The sequence below is a fragment of the Nymphaea colorata genome, unplaced genomic scaffold, assembly GCF_008831285.2.
Source record: "Nymphaea colorata isolate Beijing-Zhang1983 unplaced genomic scaffold, ASM883128v2 scaffold0260, whole genome shotgun sequence".
NCBI lineage: Eukaryota > Viridiplantae > Streptophyta > Magnoliopsida > Nymphaeales > Nymphaeaceae > Nymphaea > Nymphaea colorata.
In genome coordinates, this window is record NW_022204766.1 from 12,153 (window position 1) to 29,406 (window position 17,254).

Genomic DNA, 17,254 nt, shown 5'->3' on the forward strand with positions numbered 1-17,254 from the left:
ATGATTAATGTTTAGATCTTCTTTTAAAGCATATTGATCAATTCATCTTTTTGCTTTAGCAGCTTAATAATTCCTAAATCTTGTAGGAGTGCTCATCACGACTGGTTGATATCTACAGTTCGCATTTCTTTGCCGATTTATCTCGAATTACTCCAAAGTCAATGTTTTCGGCTTCATGTTGATGAATTTATACTGCAAAATTCCTTTACCTTATGATAATCCTTGGAAAATAGAACAGAACCTTGATATGAGCATTTTTACTTTCAGGTTTTACGATTTTTTCTTGGTTCATATCAAATTTTACAACTCCAATATCGCTTTTTTGACCATTTTTTCTCCAACCACATTGAAATGCAGGACGGCCTATGTTAAAAATATGGTTACTTCGTTATCTGCAACGGTGACTCCATCCTTGATGACGTCGATGCAATTATATAGACGATTTGGTTGATATTGTATGAGCAACTTCGATCGATGACCTCTTTTTAGCTGGAATTCGCAGACATCGCAGTGACTGACATCCTTTGGTTGAGGATAAGGGAGTGCACGAGCAGACAGTATCGTTTTTAGAAGTAAATTGCTGTTCTTGTCTTCTTCATTATCAATATATATATTATAAGTCAATAAATTGTAACTGTTAAATCTATACTATAGAAATAGTAAAACCATTCATTTTTCCATTTTATAAGTATTATAAGATTTTTGTTATTATATTTGGACAAAATTAGGTTGATATAATCATCTAAGCAAAGTATAAAAGCTCTCTTGGGTTTATTTGTCCTCCTATTTTTATTTTCTACTCAAATGAAGTATCACAGCTCCTAAAATTCCCAATGAAACTATGACTAAAAGCAACACAAATCCCATTTTTTCTGTTGGTTCGATCAAGACTTGCAGCAGCCATTATGAATCTGGGGAACTCAATGGAGGCGGAATGATGATAATACCAGAATTGGGAATGATGGGGCTCCATTTGAATTGTGAATAAGGCTGCGTATATATATTCTTACATTTCTTGGGACTGTGATGGTCAAATCTTCAAGATAGTTGTTGGTCCTGCCCAGACCTTGTCGAATGTAAGGTAACTGTAAGGCGCTTCCTGTTTGAGCGAGCTGGTTAGCAGTCCTTGGAGTCAATATTCCACTGAGAAGAGTAACATAAAAAGAGGCAACCCCACCTATATACTCAGTATTGGCAAAATATCTCCTTTTTCACGTGAAGTGAAGATACTTATCGTTAAAAAGAAAGCATCATAATCCACATTGTTATAGATGACCTGAAGAGTGATGAACTTAAGACCTGTGGAATCTGTGACTTGCATATGGAACATGAAATCCAAATGCCCATCATCAAGAATATCGATAAATGATAGCTTAGACGTCACTTGGTTATTTCCCAAAATTGGCTTGCTGAATAATTAAAGTTTTACACAACAAATGTCCTGAGATTTAATGTGGATGACTAGTCGAGGAGGCGTTGATTGTACGATCCACAAGATGCACTGATGCAGCCTTGATTCTCTAAGAGTGCGGCTTGCGGGAGAGCTCCAGTGCTATCCATAAAAGTAATAGAAAGATCATCATACCCATCATTGTTAAAGTCTCCAAACAGCAGTAATGATTTAGAGTAAAGTTTATTAGCAAATTAAACTCTTTGAATAAGCTTGGCTTCAGTATCCGATATATCAAAGTCATAGGGAATTTGATCAAAAGCTAGTCCATTACAAAGATTCATATCTGAGCCATACTTATGATAGTGAATTTGCAACTTGGAGGAGTTTAAGAGTAACACTAGGTCATTTTTTCCATCAAAGTCTATATACAAAATGCCTTACTTATATCTTGAAGAGTGAAATGCTGTACAACTTCAGGGATTGTGATCTATTAAATGAATTGAAACTCGTTTGTTTCGCTTCCACGAATGAATTGAAGGATAGAATTCGAAGCATTTTTCGGGTCAGCTTTCAGAATGATAAATCTGTCAAGCAGTCTCCATCATAATCGCCATTGTAAGTGTATCTGACATTAGATATTGATGATCCGTTTTCAACCAGTTAAGAAAGAGGGGTCACTGAATATGATAGTGTTTAGTTCATATCGAATTGAACCACATTTGCGACTCCTTCAGCGTGGAATAATAAACCTATATTTCCCATAATGCCGAGTAATGATGGTGGAGTTGAATCGATCCCCTTATTGATTTCCGGGACTTCAGTTTCAGCTCCAAATTAGCACTTGTAGTCACTGCATGAAAAGGGAATCATTTTAATGTATGGTATATTGTCGACTGGATTATAGAATAGAACCAAATGAAAGGAAGAAAGCTGCTTAAAGGATGAAACTAGGACAGTTTGAAGGGAAACATAATCTGTGGGCATTGATCCCCACAATTGATACTCTTTCAGTTTTTTATTCCATACGTAGAGATTGATCTGTTGCTCTCCCATGCGAAGATTGGCAGATTTGGTCAAGATATCAATCCTATGTCAAAATTAGCTTACCTCCCATCTCGATTCAAATCGCTATAGGCCATTATTTATTCGATGGCGTTGGACTTAAACGCTCCTGCTGTGCCAGGAACGAATCCCTTCTGTTTAGGCTTTGTGGCATGGACTGTTGCGATGAGGCACAGAAGAGCCAGAACGGATACGAATAATGTGAGCTATCTTTTCATTTATTATAAGCTTAATTTTTGAAATCAATTGATTAAAAAGAACAGACAATCACCTTAAGTTCACAATTTACCGATAGCTGCAAACCGAGCATTCCTCGACCATCATGCCCGTGGCCATCATCATCAACTTTAACTCACCATTACAGTTCTGTTTACGACAATTTTGCCCTTTTGTTACTTCGATCTTTGATTGATAGCCACATGATTTGCACGTTGTTTCCTTGGTGTTCTTGAGGACCACTTCTATCTGCCCGCAGAGACGCATTTGACGATTACCTTGTTTTTGAGGTGGTCCTGGGAAGCAAGGTGGAGTGTGTCGTTGGGGTAGCGGATAATTAACGTAAGTGTAGGATGCTGCATAATTATTATATAACTATGGAATTTCTGCGTTAGACTAGACAACAAAAAATAGAAAACATCGAAGCCTTTCTTGAAGTTTACCCAGAAGACTAGAGAGCCCTCAAACAAGGCCTGCAACTTTGCGCAAAAAAATGCATTAAATTCGATGAAGCTAACTAAACTCAAAAGAGAAGGCCTGCTTCAACAATTGCCTTTGGAAATTTGGACAAGTGCTCTCAAAGGAATATTGATTGATTTTGTTGTCAAATATAATTATGGCGGATTTAAAGCATGGAGTAGCTGGTGGGCTTGCGGGTATTGCAGTTGATGCTGTCTTCTATCCTCTCGAGACGATCAAGACACAAATTATGGGGTCATCACCTGGAGAAAACCTCAAATCAATAGCTCGAAGTAAGTTCAAAGGCTTCTCATGTCAGATGATTGTCTCATTTCCTTACTCTTTCTCCTTCTTCTATACCTATGAGTCCATCAGAGCTCTTATCCCTGACAACCCAATCAAAAATGTATTAGCATCTGTTTGCGCTGAAATTGTAGGCAATTTGGTGAGAAATCCCTTTGAAATTGTAAAACAACAGCTAATGGTGGGTAGATCTGAAAAAATCATGCATTCTTTGACTGAAATAGCACGCCACAAAGGATTGGGAGGATTTTACATCGGATATAAATCAACACTGGCAAGAGATATCGTATTTTCAGGCTTTCAGCTACCCATATTCGAATACCTCAGAGAGAAAAACTATCTTTAGTTATCACCCACAATTAACTATTCGCTCAGCGGTGCCATAGCTGCTGTCATTAGTGGATTCATCTCATGCCCTTTAGATGTCTTAAAAACTCGACTTATGACGCAAAATATGAAGGCTGGTACTGCAAGCAATATTATCCATCAAATCTACAGCGAAAACGGCATTCAAGGCTTTTTCAAAGGAGTCAGCTTTCGCTGTGGTATTCTTTGCTTCGGAGGGATCGTTTACTTTGGCGCATTACAAAAGGCTCGCCATTTTTTGCAAGTCCAATGATAATTCAATATGTATAGCGTAATCTTTTTAATAATTTTGCTGAATTAATCTTAGATCAATCTTCTTTTCTCTTGATGGAGCTTCCACTATAGATGTAAAGCACAACAAAGATGAAAGTTGCAATGATTGTTCCGAAAGTTCCGAAGAAGTAAGGATATGCAACGAAGAGGAACCTTTCGAACTCGTCATGCTTGTATGGGCGAATGGTGACTCTTTCTGCCTCCTTAATGAAGTTGTATCCGGGTTTTTTATAGATGATCTTGTATTGATAGATTCCCTCCTTCAAAGGAGCCTGCGTAAAAATATATTTACATAAAACTCGGCATGATACTTGTTGCCTTGTCCCTTCACAAGAGTAGTGCGCACCCATGGATCCAACATTACCAACTCGACTTGGAGATCGTCAGCAACATAAGGCTTCCATGTGTTAGTAGCAGAATCATGCTCTTCAATTTCAGCAGTAAAGTAAAGCTTTTCACCAACATTGAACAAAGTTTCTTTATGGTCAACGCCTTCTCCATGATACTTCATGCTCTTCACTCTAATAACTCCCTTCTATCTGAAGACCCATCTCAACAAATCGACAACAACATTCTTGTTTCCGTAGCTAGATTGCGACAGAGCTTCATTACTGAAGAAGTGGAGTGACCCAACCAAGAGAGCTCTTGCGTTATTAAGACCTTGAACTCCAGCAGCAAGTGTGATAGTTGTTCCTGCTCTAATAGCTTGACCGGTCTTGTAGTTTTTAGAGAAGGTGGTAGGTTCTGCCTTGATGAGGTTATAGAGCTGATAATTTTCATAGTTGACCAAGTTCATGCCAATACCTCTGTAAAGAAGAGGATGTTTTCCTTCATTTTGAGAAAAGAAGGGAGAGATGGTTTCATAATTGAGAGTGGTGATCAAGGTGGATGACTCATGGTTATTGAAATGATCCTTTAGCTGAGTTCCAAGCTCATCCAACTCAACTCCAAAAGCATAGAATAGCTTCCTGTAGGAGAAGGAAGTATCAACATCACCAATAACAATCACGTTTCCTCCCTCATCAAAGTATTGGATGATATCCCTAGTCTTGATCTTGCTCTATGTATCTAACTATTATCACTTCTACCTTTATCGGAAGTGCACATGACCACGATGTGATCATATCTGAAGCGATCATAATACTTCAATTCGATGTTGTTCCGGCCAAAGCTATGTGCGATTTCAACTTGATGGTTTTTCTCTCCTTTCAGAAGTTCAATGAACTGAGAGTGAGTCTGCTCCAGTTGCTTATTGTCTAATATCACAAGAACCTTGTCTCCGACGACCAGAAGAACCAGCAGTGAGAGGATAAGTAGCTTTCCCATAAGATTTAATTACATACGTGCGATTGTAAAATCACAACACTTATAATTTGAGCTAATCAAGAAAAAGATATTTCATTCTGTGATAAGAAGAGAGGATTGAGACATAGTTTATGAGTCAATCATTTGGTGAGCTTCATGATGGCATTGACTGAATCATCTTCAGTCGCTCTAAGGGCGGCAACGGCTTCAGCTCTAGTGCACTTGGTGTATTCCATAACCATCTTGATGTTGTCGGGGGTCAAGCCTTCCTCGTTGAGTTCTTCTGTTGAAGCCTCACCCTTTTCCTCAGCTGGGGCTTGAGTCTCAACCTTGGCCTCTTCAGCTCCTTCAGGGGTAACTGGATTCTTGAACTGGTTGATTTCATTTTGTCCGGTCTGGAGGCCGTCCATGTTGGGCTTTCCGAAAATGATGTAGGAGTTTTCGTTTCCGGGGGTCTTCCAGACATCGGGATCATCAATGCTGATGACGAAGGCCTTGCCCTTCTTGATGGTGACTCTGTTGATGCCAGTGACGGGCTTGAGACCCATCTTGGTCATGGCCTTCTTGAACTTCTTTTCTCCTCTGTTGGATTTGGGATCAAGCTCTTCTCCCTCATGCTCGTGGTCATGATCATGCTCCTCATGATCGTGATTGCAGTTCTCTCCGTGGACGTGGGGTTGTTCTTCCTTTGCTTCCTCAGCCATAACTCAAATCAAAGATAAATTAAATATTAAATATTGATTAATAATTAGATATTAATGACAAGCGAACAGCAATACTACGAAGCAAAGGTCTTCTTGACTGCATATCGCGATGCCCTCAGCACTCTTGAGTATGATGCTCATCTATATAGCTAAATTGCAGCCAATAGGGCCACTCTCGAGAAATATAAAGCCTATGAGAGATACCTCCTTTCCTCAACCCAAAAAGGAGAGGTAGAAATAGAGCTATTTAGATCCACATCGAGGGCAATCACATACGCACTGGAACCTACTTCAACGAAAGCAGAATCAGACAGCTTGGACAATTCTCAAAAACATTGTTTACCAACAAGCTCTCGAACTTTGATTCGATCCACACATATGGAGATCTCGCAAAGGCATTGCAGAGCTATCTCTGATCATAAGAAACAATCCATTAATCATCATGCAAATATACCATCATATACAAACTGGATATCCCATTTATAGAACGCTTTTAAATCTTATTATACTATCCTACCAAGCACCCTTGGTCAATTCATACTCATTACTCAATATAAAAAAAACTTAAGAGATTGTGGATGACTGCGATATAAATCTAAGTTTTTCGAATCCTTTAATTTATCATTTTTATATTAATATGGGGAAATAAGGTGAACACCACGATGCTCATCACGAGTAACATGCTCATGCTGAGCACCATGGACACGCAGAACACCATGCAACCGATCCCTTCACCCACCAAGAGAAAGTTCTGATTGAAATGGCACATCGAAATCAAAAGTTTGAAGCACACCATCACCATCACGCTCACCATGATCACGTTGAGTACCGCAGACCCTTCAACATCACCACAGATCTAGGCCTCTTTGCCTTAAAAAAGCTCAACGCCATGAATCCTGAAATTCTGAGAGAAAAAGATAAAAGACTCTTGAATCCTTCAGGGCCTGGAGTTTTGACTCACATCGTTCACGGTCTTCTTCTTGTCAGTCTTCCATTGTACACCTACAACGTCTGGAGAAACTTTGGAACGAAAGCCTTTTTGAGGCCAGTTGTTGCACTTCCTCTTGGCGTTTTATTCGGAACGAGTATCGCTTTTCAGAATGTGGCTAACTACGCGAGAGAATTAACGTTCGAGTTGCCCCGAAGCCGTATGGTCTCCTACTACAAGGACTTGTATGGATAAAAGTTTTTGATTGATGTTTTGGAGCCAACTTTCAGATTGCCTGAATCGCTCGAAAATAAGTGATTATTACAATCTAAATATGATCAAAGGCTATTTAACGTCATATATTGATGGTCCTCTCAGATGCCATCCATTAATATAACTAAAAATGGAATAAATAAGGGCTTAGTTTGTATGAACAGAGGATAAAATGATGTAGATAAATATAATCCTTAATTGTTTGATAATAATAAAATGAAAGAATGCGATCGCTAGATAAAACGAAAGAAAATACCTGATGCCCAATTTGATCTCCAGATCAAACATATCCTACCCAAAGCAAATGAGATCGTCAAGACTGCAGAGCAAAATATTAAGAGCTTATATCCATATGATCTTATACCTTCAACTCCTTCCAAATACTTCGCAAATAATATGCGGCAATCACCTACGATAGCGTCAATAAGCCAGGAAGGAATAAATTTATACCCATAAGGCCTACCTTTTTTGAACACTTCGATCAAAAATACATCATCTATGACAGCTTCAATATTTACAATGGCCATGGCTCTCTTTCTCTAACATTTTCTCAATAGATCGTCTCAAATCCCTTAGCAAAAATGACTTTATCCTCAATGTAGAAAAATCGTCGCCGTTTATTTCTTCACACTGTAATATTAATTTGACTCTCGATTCGAATGTGGAAATCTTAGCGTGGCACATACGTTGACGGACTTTACTGCCTCTTGTTACATAATGATGTGAATACAAGCGGATACACGAATTGGTACTATTTTTCAGCAACAAGTAAGATGCATGTAAAGCCAGGATAGCCATCATGAACTATGGAAAAGCAGGATGGCCACTAAATGCGTTTCCTGGTGTTTGTGTATGGGTTGAGGGATAAAATAAGTGGACTAGACAATCAGGAAGTGTCCAGTGCGAGGCAAACAGCAATCTTTATTCAAAAAATTAGGAATACGAAAAATTCAATACTCTTTACTTTGAGTATGATTTCAAAGAAAACAAAAGGTAACAAGAGTTATATTTAGGTGTTTTTCGCATATAGTCCTCCCTATGCATATACAGACCTGCTTCAGCTTTTAGATTCGATCGAGTAAAAAAAACTAACATATTTTCACAGAAAGCTTGCAGGAACAACCTTGATCGGTAACCGGTTAGAGCTTTTGACAATAACAAACTTCGATAAGGTAAAAGAAAGTTAATCAACATTGCCTGTGATTGTCTTGCTAGCAAGGACTCACGCTGGCTAAACGGTTTCCAGTTGGATAATGCACAACTTGATTACTTTCCTTCTCTCAAATGATTAAGTTGCCCAATCTCTTCGCGATAACTTTGTCTTTAAGATATTCCCCATGGTCAATCCTGATGGTGTTGTCCATGGCAATTATCGATGCTCATTGATTGGTCGAGATCTTAATAGAAGATGGAAAAACCCCTCAAAGTAATACTATCCTTAGATATATTTCATTAAAAACCAAATAATTGACACATTCTAGAAGCGTCCAATCAAATGGTTTTGGATTTTCATGGCCATACCCAAAAGAGGAAATCTTTTTTCTATGGTTGTAATGACAAAGCTTTTCCATATAAAACAAGACTTTTTCCGTATCTCACGACAAAGATTTCCAGCAATTTTTAGTTCGGATATTGCAATTTTTCAATGGAGAAATCAAAATAATCAACTGCTAGAATCACACTATATAATATGATAAAATCTGCTGAAATCTTCACCATATAGACATCTCAGTTCGGAATGTTGGATAAATTCCTATCAACATAGTCTCTTCAGGATATATCAGTGACTCTTTGCAAGGCCATATATAAATTTTAAAGTTGCACAAATTTACCCTTCTCAGGGTCAAGATTACAACCTCATCCATTTTTGCCAATATTCCCAGTACAACCATATCAAATGATGAAGAGACAGTTAGAATAGTAGATACTTGGAATCCTATGCTCTTGAAGGTTGGATGCTAACCATCTGACGGGTCTGACAGCTAGCCATCAGTTTGCAACATCAATTTTGAAAAAATCAACAAAATGGCTGTCAATTTGCAAGCAAGGCCTGCCAGCTAAAAGCAACACAAAAAAAGAAAGCTCCACCAAGACCACAATCATATAATAAGTCAAACATTAGGAACTTGCAAGGAAATAATGCTTTTTCAACAGACAAAAGCCGATAAATCAACTAAAAACGCGAAGTATCTCCAACAATGCCCTCCGAGGATCAACCGCCATCAGCCAAAGACGCTAAAAATAAAACTAAAGTTCAGAACTCCAAAACTCGAATATACAAAATAAATCTCTTCAAGTAAAAGATAAAACAATCACAGTAGACGTCCAAAAAAAGCCTTTAAGAATGATAAACTTTTAGTTGTTAATAGATGAATCGGGAAGAAGAAAATCATCATTGCGTGAGGACGGTTTTGAACTGGTAGACTACAGGATGAATCATCCAAATTATCACATGTTTCAGAAGAGGTGTATGTTTAGAAATAGGTCGTACAATTGGAATAAAAATTCAGTATGATTTCTTAATATCTGTTCTTTATCATAATCATGAATCCGAAAAGGAATATATAATCATATGAAGATAGTCATTGTCTTGTTTACAGTACTCAACGTATTTCCTAAAGAAAAGAACGCTTTCCAGTTCTATTTGTCAAAGCAGGAGTCCTTGGGAAGTTTTTATCTTAAATCTGATGGCCTTATGCAACCTTGAGAGGTGGTGACATCTTATGCAATGTCTTTACAAGATTCGAGTTAAATGCTTGAGCAACTGATCTTTTTTTGGCTTTGTAGCCTAGGTATTTTTCTTGGAATTTGACGACCGTCATCCCTTTGTCCTTTAGTATTTAGCTTATAGGATTCGATAAGTTTGGATAAATTACTGAGAAAAACGCATTATTTGCTTTTTATTCAGAGTCGTTCTTCTAGACATGAGCAAGTCCCATTGCATACTTTAGTTGCTAATATTGATTCAGCATTTATCCTTAGATTTTCTCACTTCTTGAACGCCCCTTTTAATCATGTTATTTGAGCTCAACTTTTCTTTATAAAAACTTATTCTCTTCTTGAATCACCTTTCTAAGGTAGGTTTCTTGCGTCCATGAGTATCTTACCAGCTATACTTTTTTATGAGAATAAACATGAAGAAGATAAAGATCGTTACATTAATTAAGCAAAAACTTAGCCGATATCTAAGTGATTCTATATAAATAAGGATTTACTTATCGTCATAGAAAAATTAGATGTAATTTATAATCTTGTAGAGATTATAGTGAGCATAGACATCTAATGATGTCTTAAGCAATCCATAAAGGAACTTATTTTAATCTTCAAGAGAAATATATTCTTTTTAGTGAGGAAGAATGTTAGTAGCATAGCATTTCATCAGTGTTCTACTCCTTTGAAATAACTTTTAGTATTTGCATGAATCTTACTCATGTTTTATGATGATTACGCGCTTATCTTCCTCTAAAACTCCAATAAAGTTCTTAATAAAGTCGATTTTTTTAAAGATTGGGTCTGCTTACGCTTTAAGGTGAGGTTGATGAACTAGTTTTCGGTCTGAAGCTCTTCATATCCATCATTATATGTAATAATTATGGCGTCTTTGGTCTCAGGAACTGGCTATTTTTTTCCATATTGCGAAAGTTTTCTTGAAATTTTTCGCTTAAATGCAGCACCAACTCTCTCACGATACTTTCTACGCTTTTAGTTGAAGATTTTTTGAATTTGAGTGTTTGTCAGCTTTTATTTCTTTAATCGAACAATCATTTGCTCTTTTTTGTCTTTATTTACATCATACCGTTGACTTTCTTTGCCCTTCTCTGATTGATCAACATTCATATACAAGGAATCAGCCTCTCCTTCTTTATAGAAGCATACTTCAGGGATGAATATGCATATTGCCTGTGTGATGATTTTGTTATTCGGCATTACTACCTTCTAAGTATATATTCGTATGATGTTGAAGTGATGCGATTTGCATTTTCTCTATCTTTTAGTCTTGCGAATATCTCTTCACTATTCTTTTAAAGTTTTTTCGAAAGTCTGAATACAATGATGGATACACAACCGACTCATATTGATTGCACATATCACAGATACAGTTATGGTTATGTGAGGGAAACTATGTGACAGGTGTCAATTTGATGCTATGATTGATTTACTTCCTTGGGATGGTGCATTATTCTAAGGCAGACATTAATAAAATTATTGCGATTATTTATGGATAGCAAATCAATACTATTAATCAGCTATTGTCTGGACGCCTGTTTTGAAGAGGGAATGGAATTTGGGCCTTGTGAATTAGTTTAACATCGATTTTTTTGAAGGAAGCCATGTGCAGATTAATGGAGATCTTTGCATTTCGTCCTTGATTTCGTTGATTCCTAAAATGGAAGTATAGTCTTGTTGGCCCCTTGCCTATCTCTTCTTCTTTTATAATTGCCTATATGCCATCATCTTTTAAGGAGCTTTATTGATGATTGTGGTCAAATTAACTTTCTTTCTTTTTGTTTATTCCTTTAAGATTGGGAACTCTTTCATCATTTGGTCGTTCTCATGCCTCTTTTTGATCAGATTGTAGCGGTTCGTCCGAAACAGCCTGTTGATTTCCTACTAGATAATCCCGAATTCCTCTCTGGGAAAAAAATCTTTGATGACTCTCGATATTAGATAGATTAAAGTTTCAAAGAAAAACTGGTCCTTGTATACTGACTTACAAGTATTATCGAGTAAAACTTGGGCATAAAGATAACTCTATATAAGTTGATTATTACAAGCTACTTTTCTAATTTGACAAGCTGATCTTTTTCCTTTTGGAGGAGCATGATCTCATCATTCACTCTTCCCTCCATTTTCTATTTAAGATCATTATATTTCTTTATGGTCTCGTTGAAGTACTTGCAATACTCAAAGATGGCAAATAAAAACTGTTGGTATGCGACTGTCTTGGAGAATGTCAATAAGCTTTTCGGTATTATTAATGAAGGGGCCTATTTCTTATCCTCGTGCATCTTTAATACTTTTTTTTCTAAGTTAAACTTAAGGTACATGTCATTTTTAATAGTTCTTATTTCTACTAAGGCTTGATGTTTGACATGAGTAGTTTTATAAAATTATTATTAATATCAAGCCAAAAATGATACTATTGTGGAAGAATTTCTCAACATTTAACCCGAAAATTATTAATTTTTTCATGATAAGAATAGAAAAATATTCTTTGCAATTGAGGGCTTGGAGAAAACATAATTATAGCGAATAATTTCTTCACGTTTATAATTAAATGACCCATAAATAATGATTCATACATTTTAGAACGAATAAGAGGGATATTGATTAAATTGATAAGAGGAAAATAATGATGATATTAGTCAATTCATTCGCAGTGACCAACCGAGTGTAAAACACAATGACGGATTGACCTTCCAAGTGTCTGAATCCTCACTTTTTTCATCAACAAGTCCAATTATTAAAAGAAAATGAATACATTCAAATATAAAAAAAATATAAAACGTTTTGGCCGATGTTTCCTGAAGACTATGAGGCAAAAGAAGTCTTAAAAGCCACACAAGGTTATGCCTGCTGTTGGGAAAACAGGCTTGGAAAACAGTGATTACGAATAGGATGATTAGCAGTCAATCTCCTAACACTTTTCGCAACACGTATGGCTATTGTTGGCCTGTCCCTTGGCAAAGGTATGCTTTTTGTGCTCCTGTCAATATGTGATTATCTGGCTTTGCTTCAGAGCCATTTGAGACTTTCCTCCCCTGCGAGGAAAGGCCATCGACTTCCGTCAAGCGGCTCTAAGCTACTTGAACTTTGGTCTTTGAGGTGCTTTATCGGGGTTCGTGCTATCCGTGGCCATCTTAAATTTGGTTGAAGCTGTATGCTTTGCGCTTAATTTGTATTCCTTCGTATCTCGGGTGGCCCTAACTGAGAAGTATACTTACGAAAGAACTTTGCTGTCATAGAATTCCTTTGTTACCTCCCTCACGAGCATCATTATAGTCGCCACTAGAAACATATGAGTCGCCTCACTATAGGCAAAAGGACTAGCGCGAAGACAATGCTGGGTACGTACTTGGTGAGCAGCATGTCAAGGCAAGTCTCCTCTTTTCCTCTCTTCGGCAATTCATCATGGGCTTTTCTTGATAGCGCTCAATCTTATCCGGGCATTGCTTTGCACAGCATCAATATTCTTATGAAAAATCGTAGAAATGGGGATGATTGATGGGATTGAGATCATAAGTCACTTCATAATTCGTTGAGGGCAATAATTCCCTCGAAACCTGAACTACCGTGCATAATCCTGACTTCCAATCTGGACTTAAATTAATCGTGAACAATGGTGTATCCTTTCAAGTTGGGACCGTTAACGGTGACTTGTGCATTTGCCTGGGGATCTGGGTGGTTGACCGGGCGAGTTCCATTCTCAGTCAGGAAATTGGTGTAAGCATTTCCTTGTCTAGTGGAGTATTGGATTGTGGCAAGCACATTTCCGTAAGGGATAATGACTGGGGTCTGAAAAGTGGTCACAATGTAGTTGGCCTTGACGAACTTGGTGGCAGTTCTAAGCATGATACTTAATTTGATTATACAAAAGGTAATCGCTGATACGACTTAAGGAGAATACCGTCTCTCAAAAAACGCCCATTTTTCGCAGGCCATACTTAGATTATCCTAGAGATCATCGGTATGCGTTTGTCTTTTCGTCGGAGCTCGTGCTTATAGGCTCTTCGTGATTTTTTGGTATCGTAAGTTTTCGCATGTAAGACTGAAATGAAACTCGAAAAGATTAAAAATGGCTCAAAATATAACAATCACATTTCGACGGCTTTCGCCATCAAAGACATGTTTCTACCCAATTACATCAAAGATCGTGTCTGCCTTAATATCTTCTGATGTTCTTGATTCTCAAGAAATAATGATGAAGATTGCTACGAATCAGGATTCCTGTGCCTTTTTCAGCTCGCGCACTTCTTCGGCCTCTATTTCCGTACAGCCTTTAGGACTTTATCCCTTTTTCTTCTTTGCAAGTTTGATCTACGGCGATCAAAGTGACGGCTGATGCGCGATGCGGGAAATACGGCACACTGTAAATGCTTACGGAGGGGTTTACTTTTGTCTTTTGTTTGCCAATACTTCCATGGAGAGTAAACGCCGAGACACGTGCAGCCAAATGAAAAATGGGCTCATAACTCTTCCCGTGCGATTGGTAAGGCGGCCAAAAAGTTGATAAAACCCGTCTAAGAGCATCGTGAGGCATAATGATGGCTTCATTCCATGATATACATACAGCATGAATGGTTTAATGATAATTGAGGGCTTGAGACTAATCGATATAATTCATAATTGTTCCATCATGGAACACTTATCAAAATTAATTAAAGAAAAGTGCAGTACAAAACACATCTTATATTACGACTAGAGTGTTTGCCTGAACTCCGGTCATGGTCCTGAATCAGGTCCCTGTGATTATTTGGCTTTGCTTCAGAGCCATTTGAAACTTCCCCCCCCTCCCTCCCTCCCTGCGAGGGAAGGCCATCGACTTCCGTCAAGCGGCTCTAAGCTACTTGAACTTTGGTCTTTGAGGTGCTTTATCGGGGTTCGTGCTATCCGTGGCCATCTTAAATTTGGTTGAAGCTGTATGCTTTGCGCTTAATTTGTATTCCTTCGTATCTCGGGTGGCCCTAACTGAGAAGTATACTTACGAAAGAACTTTGCTGTCATAGAATTCCTTTGTTACCTCCCTCACGAGCATCATTATAGTCGCCACTAGAAACATATGAGTCGCCTCACTATAGGCAAAAGGACTAGCGCGAAGACAATGCTGGGTACGTACTTGGTGAGCAGCATGTCAAGGCAAGTCTCCTCTTTTCCTCTCTTCGGCAATTCATCATGGGCTTTTCTTGATAGCGCTCAATCTTATCCGGGCATTGCTTTGCACAGCATCAATATTCTTATGAAAAATCGTAGAAATGGGGATGATTGATGGGATTGAGATCATAAGTCACTTCATAATTCGTTGAGGGCAATAATTCCTCGAAACCTGAACTACCGTGCATAATCCTGACTTCCAATCTGGACTTAAATTAATCGTGAACAATGGTGTATCCTTTCAAGTTGGGACCGTTAACGGTGACTTGTGCATTTGCCTGGGGATCTGGGTGGTTGACCGGGCGAGTTCCATTCTCAGTCAGGAAATTGGTGTAAGCATTTCCTTGTCTAGTGGAGTATTGGATTGTGGCAAGCACATTTCCGTAAGGGATAATGACTGGGGTCTGAAAAGTGGTCACAATGTAGTTGGCCTTGACGAACTTGGTGGCAGTTCTAAGCATGATACTTAATTTGATTATACAAAAGGTAATCGCTGATACGACTTAAGGAGAATACCGTCTCTCAAAAAACGCCCATTTTTCGCAGGCCATACTTAGATTATCCTAGAGATCATCGGTATGCGTTTGTCTTTTCGTCGGAGCTCGTGCTTATAGGCTCTTCGTGATTTTTTGGTATCGTAAGTTTTCGCATGTAAGACTGAAATGAAACTCGAAAAGATTAAAAATGGCTCAAAATATAACAATCACATTTCGACGGCTTTCGCCATCAAAGACATGTTTCTACCCAATTACATCAAAGATCGTGTCTGCCTTAATATCTTCTGATGTTCTTGATTCTCAAGAAATAATGATGAAGATTGCTACGAATCAGGATTCCTGTGCCTTTTTCAGCTCGCGCACTTCTTCGGCCTCTATTTCCGTACAGCCTTTAGGACTTTATCCCTTTTTCTTCTTTGCAAGTTTGATCTACGGCGATCAAAGTGACGGCTGATGCGCGATGCGGGAAATACGGCACACTGTAAATGCTTACGGAGGGGTTTACTTTTGTCTTTTGTTTGCCAATACTTCCATGGAGAGTAAACGCCGAGACACGTGCAGCCAAATGAAAAATGGGCTCATAACTCTTCCCGTGCGATTGGTAAGGCGGCCAAAAAGTTGATAAAACCCGTCTAAGAGCATCGTGAGGCATAATGATGGCTTCATTCCATGATATACATACAGCATGAATGGTTTAATGATAGTTGAGGGCTTGAGACTAATCGATATAATTCATAATTGTTCCATCATGGAACACTTATCAAAATTAATTAAAGAAAAGTGCAGTACAAAACACATCTTATATTACGACTAGAGTGTTTGCCTGAACTCCGGTCATGGTCCTGAATCAGGTCCCTGTGATTATTTGGCTTTGCTTCAGAGCCATTTGAAACTTCCCCCCTCCCTCCCTCCCTGCGAGGGAAGGCCATCGACTTCCGTCAAGCGGCTCTAAGCTACTTGAACTTTGGTCTTTGAGGTGCTTTATCGGGGTTCGTGCTATCCGTGGCCATCTTAAATTTGGTTGAAGCTGTATGCTTTGCGCTTAATTTGTATTCCTTCGTATCTCGGGTGGCCCTAACTGAGAAGTATACTTACGAAAGAACTTTGCTGTCATAGAATTCCTTTGTTACCTCCCTCACGAGCATCATTATAGTCGCCACTAGAAACATATGAGTCGCCTCACTATAGGCAAAAGGACTAGCGCGAAGACAATGCTGGGCACGTACTTGGCGAGCAGCATGTCAAGGCAAGTCTCCTCTTTTCCTCTCTTCGGCAAGTCATCATGGACTTTCCTTGATAGCGCTCAATCTTATCCGGGCATTGCTTTGCCCAGCATCAATATTCTTATGAAAAATCGTAAAAATGGGGATGATTGATGGGATTGAGATCATAAGTCACTTCATAATTCGTTGAGGGCAATAATTCCCTCGAAACCTGAACTACCGTGCATAATCCTGACTTCCAATCTGGACTTAAATTAATCGTGAACAATGGTGTATCCTTTCAAGTTGGGACCGTTAACGGCGACTCGTGCATTTGCCTGGGGATCTGGGTGGTTGACCGGGCGAGTTCCATTCTCAGTCAGGAAATTGGTGTAAGCGTT

At 38.5% G+C, this 17,254-nt stretch overlaps 2 protein-coding genes across 2 annotated transcripts; both read right to left on the reverse strand.

The window, feature by feature from the left end:
* Nucleotides 1-4,107: 4,107 nt before the first annotated feature.
* LOC116268404 (uncharacterized) lies at nucleotides 4,108-5,398 on the reverse strand. Its single transcript, XM_031650059.1, has 4 exons — nucleotides 5,178-5,398; nucleotides 4,644-5,040; nucleotides 4,365-4,523; nucleotides 4,108-4,329 (listed from the first exon to the last, which is right to left on the reverse strand). Exons 1-4 carry the CDS (start codon nucleotides 5,396-5,398, stop codon nucleotides 4,108-4,110), a joined length of 999 nt encoding a protein of 332 aa, XP_031505919.1.
* A 119-nt stretch (nucleotides 5,399-5,517) lies between these two features.
* LOC116268403 (nascent polypeptide-associated complex subunit alpha-like protein 1) lies at nucleotides 5,518-6,081 on the reverse strand. The gene has a single exon (XM_031650058.1). It carries the CDS (start codon nucleotides 6,079-6,081, stop codon nucleotides 5,518-5,520), a length of 564 nt encoding a protein of 187 aa, XP_031505918.1.
* Between the last annotated feature and the right edge of the window lie 11,173 nt (nucleotides 6,082-17,254).

Bases quoted from the DNA above. Each gene is read 5' to 3' on its own strand.
- LOC116268404 (XM_031650059.1), bottom strand. From the start codon at position 5,398: ATGGGAAAGCTACTTATCCTCTCACTGCTGGTTCTTCTGGTCGTCGGA. The intron at 5,041-5,177 runs GTGCACTTCCGA...CTTCTCCTACAG, and splicing joins TATGATCACATCGTGGTCAT to GAAGCTATTCTATGCTTTTG. The intron at 4,330-4,364 runs GTAAATATATTT...CCTTTGAAGGAG, and splicing joins AGTATCATGCCGAGTTTTAT to GGAATCTATCAATACAAGAT.
- LOC116268403 (XM_031650058.1), bottom strand. From the start codon at position 6,081: ATGGCTGAGGAAGCAAAGGAAGAACAACCCCACGTCCACGGAGAGAAC.